At 47.0% G+C, this 12,402-nt stretch overlaps 1 protein-coding gene across 6 annotated transcripts in view; it reads right to left on the bottom strand.

The window, feature by feature from the left end:
* Window positions 1-12,402, bottom strand: part of arhgap24 (Rho GTPase activating protein 24) — a 102,284-nt gene continuing 89,882 nt past the window's right edge. For 5 of the 6 annotated variants that reach the window (XM_035526712.1, XM_035526711.1, XM_035526713.1 and 2 more), the window contains 6 exons: window positions 8,159-8,366; window positions 6,344-6,476; window positions 4,435-4,508; window positions 4,141-4,262; window positions 2,614-3,697; window positions 1-1,636 (listed from right to left, as the gene is read on the bottom strand). In XM_035526712.1, coding sequence (XP_035382605.1) covers window positions 1,393-1,636; window positions 2,614-3,697; window positions 4,141-4,262; window positions 4,435-4,508; window positions 6,344-6,476; window positions 8,159-8,366 — 1,865 coding nt within the window. In that variant the 3' untranslated portion in view covers window positions 1-1,392. The remainder of the gene's footprint in view (window positions 1,637-2,613; window positions 3,698-4,140; window positions 4,263-4,434; window positions 4,509-6,343; window positions 6,477-8,158; window positions 8,367-12,402) is intronic. The other variant, XM_035526715.1, reaches the window with a different exon arrangement.

The raw sequence follows: 12,402 nt of genomic DNA on the forward strand, positions 1-12,402 counted from the left end.
AAACAAAAAACCCTATCAAATTTAATTCACATAATTTAATTTGCATTTTACAGTAGACTCAATAAAACACTGAGAATGGACTCAAGCTTCAGACAAGAAAGAGACGCCTGAGGAGACACGAACACTTCGGAACTGATTCAGTGCCCCTGCAAACCAGAGTGTACGGTTTTTTGTTCCTCCTTACAAATTCATCTTCATCTCTACACTTGGGGCGTTTGGCCTCGGTGGCCGAGGACGAATGAGCTCAGATCAAGTTGTGGATAAAAGCGAATCAGCACTTAGCAGGAAAAGGACGAGGACGAATCAGCATGTAGCAGGAAGCATCTGGGGCTTAGGAGTGCAGGCATGGTGCCTAGAAGGTGCAACATGTTTATAGTTACGTCACATATTTACAGGTCTGTCTCTTTGTGTTTGGTCATGGGGCTTGAGTTTATCATTAAACTGAGAATGGAGTCTTGGATAAACAACATCAGTTGCACAATCCATGGTTCAGTACCATACCACCACCAAACAACAACATCAACAACAACAAAAAACACTAAGTGCAAGGTAAAGCCTTGGTATAAAATCAAAATGCAAAACATGGATAATTCTCCATTTAAATATTGGAAATACATTAAAATATCTTAGTTTGCATTTTATACATACATTATTTTTTCCTCATAATTGTTAAACATTGCTTTATATACAGAGAAACGAAGGACAGGGACTCGTTTGGTTGCATCACAGAGTGAGATGTGACATTCTTGGTTCTTTTGTAGACCTTTCACCTTTCCCCATCATTTGAGTCTGTTAGAGGACAAATTAACCCTTAATGCGACATGCTCCCATTATCCACTGACTCAAGGAATCAAGATGCTTCACATACAAACTTCCCTTATAAAACTGCCTTTTAAAATACTTTAAACACTCTTCCTGGATCCAACAGGTATAGTCCTGTTCCCCCCTTCTCATTTGATCCAGATGGTACAGTCCTGTTCCCCCTTCTCATTGGATCCAGATGGTACAGTCCTGTTCCCCCTTCTCATTGGATCCAGATGGTACAGTCCTGTTCCCCCTTCTCATTGGATCCAGATGGTACATTCCTGTTCCCCCTTCTCATTTGATCCAGATGGTACAGCCCTGTTTCCTTTTCTTATCAGATCCAACTGGTATAATTTATTACAGCCATTTTTTTTTACAGGTCCAGTTTAGACATTTGGCTCATTGGGCTTCACTCACTGACCAGTTCAGTCACATTTGAGTCAGAGCACCTCCATAACATAGCAGGGCTGATTTTACATGGGCTCATATGGGTACAGTTGAAATACTATACAATGCAGTTAGTGGTTCCATACCGTTCCTCTCTCCTTTCACTATGAGATGGTACAGTCCAGTCCCCTCTCCCCCCGCTCACTGGATCCAGATGGTACTGGCTCTGTCTGGCCGGCGAGGGTCCGCGGTCAGGTCACCAAAGGTGGAGAAGAACTGCTCCATTTCTTTCTGTAGCATGTCGTTGCGTTTCTCTGCGTCGTCCTTGGCACGCTCTGCGTTGCGTAGTTTTATCTCCACCATGGTGAACTTCTTACGCTCCTGTTCCAGATCGTCATGCAACCTCAACATCTCAGCCTCCAGCTCGAGGTTACGGTGCTCCAGACTGAGAGAGAGAGAGAGAGAGAGAGAGAGAGAGAGAGAGAGAGAGAGAGAGAGAGAGAGAGAGAGAGAGAGAGAGAGAGAGAGAGAGAGAGAGAGAGAGAGAGAGAGAGAGAGAGAGAGAGAGAGAGAGAGAGAGAGAGAGAGAGAGAGAGAGAGAGAGAATAAGAAAATGGAGTGGGTTGGAGGGAATAGTCAGATCTTGGTGAAAAGATATTCACTATAATTTCAATTTGTTGTGTTAGCATTTCAGCACACCTGTTTCACCACATGGCTACTACTTGCTGCTCCTACAGCTCTCCTGCTAGAGCAGTTGAACAAGTACAAGCCACACCAGGTCATGGCTTCACTTCCCAGGGAGCAAATCAAACATCACTTTGCTTTATATACAGAATACACAAGAACACACACCAAGGCAACATCCACACCACCTGTGTGAGTCCCTGCTCTAGGTGTCTTTTACACACTACTGTGGAGTTGTGTTTCTTAGCGCATTCTCACACCTGTCCCAAATATTTGAGTCTGCACACAGGACTGATTCTGGGCTCATTATCACTGGTTTGCTTTCACAAACAAGAACTCTATCCTGCCAACAAGGAGAAGACTTCTGTTGCATTGTGTGCCTATAGATTTTTCCTGTAAAATATACAAAAGATTTTAGTTAGCTGCACCAAAAACTTTTTAGGTATCTGAGAAAAATTGATTTTAAAAACTTTATCTAGACAGTAAGGGTATATTTGCTCAGAAAATACACAAAACTTGAAAAGGGAAGCAAGGCGCGGGGCAGAGAGACTGTAGCTCACTAGAAGAAAAGCCCAGACCACCAATTTCAGGACCAGTTATCGATGCTCTGCACAGCTCCTGGGCTGGAAAACAGCCTTCGCACTTGACCAAACGTACCGAACTCGTGGAGCAAACGGACCTCGTCCAGAAAAAAAGACGCCCTTATTCACACTGCTGTGGTCCTCACAGCCTTCTCACCTCTTAATCCTGCACTCGTAGTCAGTTTTCTGTTTGAACATCTCCTGTTTCAGACTGGCCACCAGGCTGTGCAGGGCGCTGTGGTTGGCGGCGCCGTTACTCAGGGGGAACGCAGTCTCGCTGTTCTCACTACTGCTCATCGCCCTGCTCCTTCCTCCTCCGTTGCTGTTGTGCCGCTCTGTCCCCTTGCCGTCGTGGGCGGTGGCTCCGTCCAGCAGTGCGTCCTCCAGGCCGGCCGCGTAGAAGTCCTGCTCGGGACAGGTGGTGGTGGACGAGCGGAAGGACGTGGAGTTGTCCGGGAGCGAGATCTCGCAGGATGACGTGGACCAGGTGGCGCTGTCTATACTCTGCTTGTCCTCGCTGCCACTGCCTGCACCCGGCTGGCCGCCGCCCACCGTCTGCTGGCCGCCGCCCACCTGCACGTTGTCATAGGTGGAGAGGCGGTGCTGCTGCTCGCCATCCCTCCCCTTCCCTTCCCGGAACGTCACGTAGCCGGGCGGGGACCACAGCCCGTTCCGTCCGTTCAGTGTCCCGTTAACCACGTCCGTGCTGGACACGCCCATCCGCACGCCGCCATTCTGCACGCCCATCTTGGTACCAGGGCCTTTGAGCGCCCCCTGGCGGCGGGTCTGCAGGGCGCCAGCTCCGGGCGGCGCCGGGCCCTTGTCCTGGCCGGGCTCGGCCGAGGGCGACGACGAAGACGAGGAGCTGAAGGAGCCGTTGGTGACGATGCCGCTGCCTTTGCTGAACGCCGGGTTCTTCTTCACCAGCGCGGGCGGGCTGCGTGTCAGCTCGAAGCGCCCGGGGGTCGGGCCGTTGCGGGGGCTGCCCGAACGCGGCGAGCCGTCGTCCTGTCCGGCCCGGCCGGGCGAGCCGGGCGTCTCCCAGGTGCACTGTCGCCCGGGGCCGGTGTTGTTGTTCTCGCGGTTCTGCAGCTGGCTCGCAGTCGGGCGCTTCGGGGAGTCGCCGTTATTGTTGTTGTTGCAGAGCTCGGGAGTGCTGGGACTCTCGCCGTCGTCCGAAGGGAAGAGGACGCCGTGCTGCCCGATCAGAACTGCCATGAGCTGCTGAACCATAACTGCACCTGCTCACGACAACACCAGGCTTAGCGCTTGTGCACAGGGACACACTCACAGTGTACAGCTTGGCGCTTGTGCACAGGGACACACAGACACACACATGGCTTAGCACTTGTGCGCGCGCACACACACACACACACACACACACACACACATACACACAGGGTGAATGTTCAGCTTCTGTTTACTAGTACTTGTATATTTTAATGTAAATTTTAGCCAGTACATGGCGTATTAAATGTAATATGGGTGCACACCTGGGTGCATTAGAAATAAAAACTGGAGATACAATACCACCCATAAAAATGTATCATGCTCAGTTAACGGGACACTAAAATTAAAAGCCGTGGATGAAGACAGGCTGGCAGGTCGAATGCTCTCTCTTCACGAAAAGCTACTGAACAGTTTTAAGACCTGCAGCAGCAGTCAGCAGGGAATGTGACCTCACCCTCCATTATTGCCACTGGGTCCTCCACTCGGGGCCGCAGGATGTTCGGGCCAAAGACTGTGGCCAAGTTCTGCACGCTCATCTTATTCACGCCCGAGTAGGACTGCACTTCATCCAAGAATCTAGAGGGAGGGAGGGAGAGAGAGACAGACAGACTGACTCACTGATGCCACTGGCATGAGAGGAAGGTACAGAGGTCTAGCGAAGTTCATACAGGGGCCGGCTGTTTCTAGCAGAAAGTCCTACATAAATAAAGACTGCCTTTATCGTCTCCAGAGAGGAGACGTTCATTACCTGCATATGTACTTCAAGAGATTGTAGTTGACTAGAGGTAGGCTTTCTACTTGTCTTCTTAACTCCTTCATTCCCTGAGACAAGAGTGATGGACAGATAAACAAGCAGACAGAGAGAGAGAACACCAAAAAAAACAAAGAGAGAGGAAAAAAATATGGTGAGGCTGAACAGACTTAAAGTGAATTTGGATAATTTGAAAAATGGTTCCAGAATATATTAGATAAAGAATAATAAACTTTATTTGTATAGCACCTCACATACATTAAAATGCAGATCAAAGTGATTTCCAATACAAAATAAAAATACAAGAGAAAGAAGAGAAAAGAAATCAAGAAATAAAATGGACAATAAAAATGCAACAGATAAAGGCCATGACAAGGTGTGTGTGTGTGCGCGCGTGCGGGTGTATAGGGGTGTGTGTGGGTGTATGGGAGGGGTGTGTGTGTGTGCGCGCATACGCATGCATGTGTGCGCGCCTGTATGGGTGCGGGTGCGCGCACGTGTATAGGTGTGTGTGTGCATAGGTGTGTGTGTGTGTGTGCGCAGCTGTATAGGTGTCCGCGCATGTGCACGTGTATAGGTGTGTGTGTGTGTGTGTGGTGTGTGTGTGTGCATAGGTGTGTGTGTGTGCGCGTGCGTGCGGGTGTATAGGTGTGTGCATAGGTGTGTGTGTGTGTGTGTGCGCGCGCGTGTGCACATGCATGTGTGTGTGCGTGGGTGTATAGGTGCGTGCGTGCGTGCATATATATATATATATATATATATATATATATATATATGCGTATGGGCAGTAGTAGCTCAGTGGTTAAGCTACTTGGCTTGTAATTGGAAGGTTGCTGGTTCAAGCCCCACCAGTGCTAAGTTGCCACTGTTGGGACCCTTAACCCTCAATTACTCAAGCTGTACTCAGTAAGTCACTTTGCATAAAAGCGTCAGCTAAATCCCGTAAATGTGTGCGCGTGTGCGTAAATGCATGTGTGTCTAGCAGTTACCAGTTACAATGCCTTCATTACTTTAAGATAACAGTGGTGGACAGAAATCACCAGAATATCTAGTGTGGCAGCATCACTGAATGCTGACTCCATGCTCCTTAACAACATGACTCATTGGCAACAAACAGTGAGAATGTCTGAATACACTCCAGCTAATGGAACTGAATATTCAATACAAATCTTTTTCCATTCCATCATCAACGTCTGAATCACTTATCAAATCAATTTAGCAAAAAATACTGCAATCGATGATCCAGCTTTAATCAACTCTCGTGTTGTATTGTTCTTGCTGTGATCAATAGGAATCCCAGAGTCCTGCATCACTCCCCAACCCCTCAAGCTCAAGAGGTAAACGTAGCGGCAAAAGTCGACCCCCATCATTCCAGAGCCTCGGAGGGACGATAGATGAAAGAGAAGAATACAGGGCGTGAGGGTGATACTGAGAGTCTCAAGGGCAGGCCGGGAGTGAGAGAGAGAGAGAGAGGGAGAGAGAGAGAGAGAGAGGGAGAGGGAGAGAGCATGCGCGCGCGAGAGAGAGAGAGAGCACGCACAACACAAGGATGTTGGCTAGGCTCAGTTCAGCACCTTAGGTAGTGGATTAGTATTCAGAAGGTTGCCAGTTCAAGCCCCAACACTGCCAAACTCTTATTGTTGGGTCCCCCTGAGTAAGACCCTTAACCTTCAATTGCTCAAATTGCACTTGGTCACACGATTTCTAAAAACGTGTCTGCTAAATGCCATAAATGACAGTTATGATGGAGGAGAGAGATGGGAATTGACAGTCCTGGATTGCTACTGTGTTGATGATTCAGTTCCCTTTGTGGTGGTCAGACACACTGTGCTATACAGTCAAGGCCCCATTCAAATGAGTTGTGCTTTGGTATAGCTGTAAAAAAGACTCTGTGAATGACGCTTACTGTGTCCTGCTCCTTGCTAAGCGTTTTGGTGCAGGCCAGGAACTCGTCATACTTGCAGAAGGGGATAACCGGCTCTGGAAGCTCCCGCAGGTACAGTTTCAGCAGGGACGCCACCGTGTGGACATCTGTGGTACTGCAGTGAGTGCGAGCGTGAGAAATAAACCCAGAGGAAAGAGTATAGGTCATATTAAGTAACTAACCAAAATAACACAACTATCAGTTATAATCAGTCATTTTAAATCAACATGAGAACAGTTCTACAAATAAAGCTTCATCCCTTAAAATAAAAAAAACAACAACAAAAAACACCTTTCCACCAGGCTCACTGTGCACCATCAAGTGTTCAACACACCTCAGTGAGCACACATCACCGGGCTGCTAGTGCAGAACTGTGAAGATACGATCGCCTCTCCGCCCAGGAGGGACGGCATATCCCAAGCAGATGTTTTTCTGAGTACCAGCTCAGTCAACAGTGTGAGAGCATTCCTGAAGGGAGAGGCCTGCGATCTGAACGTGACTGTGCACCTCCTCACGCAAGCAGTGTGGGGACAGTCCCCTGGCCTTGGCTGGGTCCTACCTGTACATCAACTGCCTAAGTTCTTGTTCCAAGCTGATGGGTTGGAGGTGCACAATTTTTTATTACAACCTCTCTGTGTAGATGTACACAGCTTGGAGTGGTGGGTACGTGTGTGTGTGTGTGTGTGTGTGTGTGTGTGTATGTGTGTGTGTGAGAGAGAGAGAGAGACATACACACACACACACACACACACACACACACACACACACTTCTCAAAGGTGTGCAAACCAAACCATCATTATCACTTCCTTCCGATGCCAGTGACATTTCCACAGGGTCTAAATATGAACCCTGTTAAATATGCAGATGAGATCTGCACTGCTTACCATAACTGGTCCAGAGAGCCGTTTCTGGGCGGAAAAACCAGGTCCACTCTATCTAAAGATAACAACCAGCTCATAGTGCAGGGCAAATGACTTTTCCATTGATTTTCACTATAGATTACAGAACAGGTGCTCTTAAATGTAATCTGTAATGCATTACTTTAATAGTATTTTAAATACATTGGATTACTTCAGTGTTAAAGATAACCTTGCCAACATTGCCCAGTGATGTAACTGACCCAGCCAATCAAATATGAAACAGCATGCAACTCAACCAGCCAACCAAATATCAAACAGGTCAAAAATCAACCAGCCAATCAAATATCAAACAGGATGTATCTGAACAGGACACACTGATCTGTCAGCACTTCCCAGCAGTGAAGTACACAATATAGTAAACTACTAAGTTATAGATCTGTGGTATGAGAGTACACACACACACACACACACACACACACACACACACACACACACACACAGATTCTAGGGAGTATTTACAGTGTACTGACATAAAATATGTAAGGATGTTCAAAGTTCCAGTGGAACAGGACATTTCAGAGAGACATGCTTCACTAACTTGTGCAGGGACTTTGAATAAGATCCTCCTTGTCCTTTTAAGGCGTCGAAAATAAAAGCTCACAACAGTTGAGATCAGTGGTGAAGCACAGACAGGGTTCGTTAATGAGCTGGCGAGGTGGCTCAGGTGTGTTAGAGCAGGAGCACACCTGAAGTTTTAGTTCCCAACCCAGTCTCTCTCAACTGATCCAGGTAAACTCAGCAGAATCACGGTAGGCCTGCCGAAACCCGTTCACAATAACACTCCACGAGCTAAAGTGCAAAGCATTTAAAAATCCGCTGGGTTCATGTTCACGAGGGCAGCGGCACAACAGCACGGCCCATGTTTCCACTGCCCACCTGTTGAACGCCGGCTTCTCGCCGCAGTCGAAGGCGTCCTGGAGCTCCTTGACGAGGTTGGCCTGTCCCGGGAGACGGAAGAGACCCTCCTCTTTAAGACCCCTGTGCCGGATGAAGTCCACGCACTGCTCCACCAGCATTGGCGCCAGCTTGTTGCCATAACGACGCTCATAGCGCACCGTCTCCTCTAGCTTCTGACCGAAAATGCCTGAAACAGAAGATGCACATCGCCTGCTGCAAGTGTACGGTTCAGGCCGGGGTAGAAGGAAAGCAATCTTAAAAAATAAACGCCGAAATAAATCAATAACACGAAGGAAACTTTAGTAGCGCAGATTACATCCGAAAACACTGTGCACTTGTTCAGTTCCTGCGGTAACACAAGACAAACATTTCTGTGAATTGAGAAACTGTAAATACACTTGAGAAAAAACGCTTTCTAGAAAGCATTTTAAATTATCATTAATATTGTTTTGCTTATACATGTTAAGCTGTCTACAGGTCAGACTGTCAGTAATGTTGGGACTTTTCCATGCAAGTTTAATCTGTAATGCAGAAAGACCTTAGCAAATGACATCTTGTGAATGTAGGAAAAAATCAGTTTTTCTCAGTATGAGATCAATGTAAAATAATTGCAAGTCATTTAACTTATTTCAACAGGTTTCTGCTTCTGCGATGTGAAGTACGGCATGCATATGGGTGCATTAAAATGTATTTTTGAATCCAATTGTTTAGCCACAACTTTTATGCACCTTTTAGGAGTACAAACACCAAATGTTAAAAACATTATTACATTATTCAGAACGACTCAATATATTTATCAGTACAACAGTATGTGTGCTCCCCAGAATCTAAAGCCACTACCCAGGTTCATTACATAATGCTACAGTACGTTTGTAATGTAGTTTTAATAAACCTTATGGAATCTGAACCATCTATGGAATAATTTATGTTTAGTCAAGGAATTTGTCATTTTATTTGAATATTATTTAAATGCAATCCATATTATGTAGTGTTGCTGACTAAAAATGGGTTAAGAGGCTTTAAACCAATCTTAGACAATGCAAGACTAGAATAACAAACTGCTCCATTCTCTTGGCATTCACCAAGACCTTGTTAAAAACAAGCCTGAAGTGTACAGCTACAGGGCCCAGTTTCAGCTTTAATCTAGCAAGCTTTGTGTCAGCCAGCTGCAAGATCAGAGCGTTCATCTACAGAATATGTACAGAACAGAACAAAGCCCTGAAACCAGCTGCAGCAGCGAGAGAAGGAAAAGGGATTTATTAGCAGACTTTCCTGTTCACTACCATGCCATACCTCTTTTGTCCCCGCAACTCAGCTGGGCTGTTGCGTCATGAGCAGAGTAAAGAGGAGTGAAGAGTGGAGTGCGAGATAAAGAGCGGCTCAAACACCACTAAATGAGTGACACGAGAACGGAACAGAAATGAGGCCAGTTGGGATTCTGGGTGAGGAAATGGAGCCAAGATCATATTCAACAACATTAAAAACAACTTTACTTAAATGTGCCAATTGATTGGTGGACATTTTCAGGACAAACAGATTTCAGGTTCTCAGCTCTCCACAACACAGCAGGGGAACATCAGAGGTGTACGAGTTGAGGTTTAAAAAAGTTTGTGCCGTGAGTTTATATCTGAATTCTACCTCCTTGGTCAAACTAAATCAGCAAATCCTGGTGGTTGGTATAAAATCCAGGGAAGGATTTCTACGTCCTGAACCTGAACTCTATAAAATGATATAGGGCACATTCAGGTACCAAATACCACACCATGCCAGAACAGACCCCACCTCACTCACCCTTTTTGAAGCCAACACAACTCTTAAATTTCCGGTGAATTCTGCTGTTAATAAACCAACGGTAAGACAGATGGTTGAATGCGCTGTATCTCTGACTGCTGCATCTCAGCATCTTCCACGGCATACCGCCTTCACTTTGGGAAGGCTAACGCCATCCAGACGTGCGTCAGAGAGACAGCAGGATGATTAAAACCCAGCCACGGGCCTTCTGGAGTTGGAGCGTCTGAAACAACTTTGCTGAGATTTTGGAATTCAGTGCCTCCCCGGGAGTTGTTCTGAGGCTGGGAACGTCAGGAGGGGAGGGGGATAACGCTCATGAACCTTCCATCAGCCTGCACGTGTCTTTCCCTCTCTTGGCGGTAGTTCCTTTGGGAAGACACATTCCTCCCCACGCTCCACTCTGACTCGCTCTCAGCGCTTAAACTCTTTGGGATTTCAGAAGGAAGAATGGCGAGTGATCCAGAATCCTGAAGTATCCCGAATGGGTAAACGCTGCAACATATCCCACGGGACACCTCTCCTGTGTTCACGGTCGATAACGAATGGTCTCTTAACAGGTGCAGGAGGGAAAGAGGAAATATGGGATTAAGGCTATTGCTGAAGGGGAAAAAGCTGGTCTCCACGGAGGCAGCGTTCCACGGAAAGACAATAAAGAATTCCTTTCCGAGGAAAATAAGATCTGAGCTGAGAACTGAGAACCGTGATCAAAAGGCAGGAATAACGTGAAGCCAGCAGTAGCAGCTCCAAGCCTCGCTGTAATCCGCTGTTGGACAGCTGCTCGGTTTCATCAGTGGACTTGGCTGGCGGGTTGTGATTTCTGGGTTGGAGGTGCTTCGCTCAGAGCTGGTGTGCTCTCTGTCTGCCTGGCCTTAGCCTGGGGTTAGGGTTAGGGTTAGGTTAACCCTAACCCTAACCCTGGCCTTAGCCTGGGGTAAAAGGGCCCTTGTTCTATTGACCTCAGCATCATCCAGGCTAACACTACGCTGAATGCACCTCATGGACATGGACTTTGCCGTTTCCACAAAATGAAAGGCAATTAAGGGCTAAACATGTTTGCACGCACACACACATACACGGGTGGTGCCAACAGTCAGAATCTTTGCAAGCGGTTTCAGCAGAGCACGTCTTATTCCGACACACAGCCGTGTACTGACCTGCTGGTCAGTGCACAGTGCGTGGCTGAATGAAATGAGAGGTTGGCAGTTCAGATGCTGTGGTCCCTGCACAAGTCTCTGCAGTAGAGTGATGCGCCTTGGAGTAGGGAACTGTCCCCCATCTCCTCACACGCACGCACACCTGCAGGTGAGCTGACGGCTCCTGTGTGTGGCTTCATGGAGTGACTGTAATCCTGCACCTATCCAACAGCCAGCTGGTTAACCTCCTCTAACCTCCTGAGCCAAACACTCTTTTCTTTCCCTCACCCCTCTTCTTCTCTGTCAAGCACCCTCAGTTCTTTTCTCTCATTCATTATTTTTTTCTTTTTCACTCCCTCACTCCATCTCTCACCCTCTGTTCTTCTCTCTCTTTTAGATCCACCAGGGGATCCAATGACATAATATGTCATTTTGGTCCATTGATCTGGTCTGAAGGATGAACTCTGGTCCTGATGGTACAGCTGAGGCTGTTACTACCAACTCCGAGAACAGACCCGGGAGAGGCAGTTGTACGCTAAAGCGCTCACGCAGAACATTTTAGTTCTGCTGGGAAAAGTTTAAAAGGTGTTTGAGATGCTTTGCAGAGCAAGACAACAACAGTCTCCCAGCAGCTGAGCCAAACTAGCCATGTCAACAGCTGCAAATATGTGGACAGAACACACACTCACACAAACACGCGCACACAAACCCACATGCACATGTGCAGACATGCGTGCGCGCACACACACACGACCACATGCCAAATATATATTCACACATGGAAAATCTCTCTCTCACACACACACACACACACACACACACACACACACACACACACACACACCATCAGATTTGTCTGGGTTAGATCACATTTTGTGACAAGATCACATTTTGTGCGGTCATATATTTATAGTACTTACCCTCAAAATTAATAACTTTAAAGTTGATATTGATTTTAAGTAGGAGAATGGCAAACTGCTGAGATAAATTACTAACAAGGTCACAGTTCCCCCTTTCTGGATAAACGACATCGTTCCATTGCACCACTGGAACACTGAGAACATGTAGACCAAAGAGCATTCTCACGAGATCGGAGATAAAGTTATATACATGCACAAGACAGGAAAAGGCTAGAATGTCCCAGTGAGCACTGCTGGAAGCAGTATGATTGTCCCTCAAAACTCAGCAACACAGAGAGAGGGGAAACAGTGGCGCGCTAGTGTGAAAACAGTGTGAGCACACTGGAGTGTCAAAGGACTGTGTACTTATGCAAGCTGCATTATTTGCTTAATTTCTAAC

Source organism: Electrophorus electricus, chromosome 6 (genome assembly GCF_013358815.1).
Source record: "Electrophorus electricus isolate fEleEle1 chromosome 6, fEleEle1.pri, whole genome shotgun sequence".
Lineage (NCBI taxonomy): Eukaryota > Metazoa > Chordata > Actinopteri > Gymnotiformes > Gymnotidae > Electrophorus > Electrophorus electricus.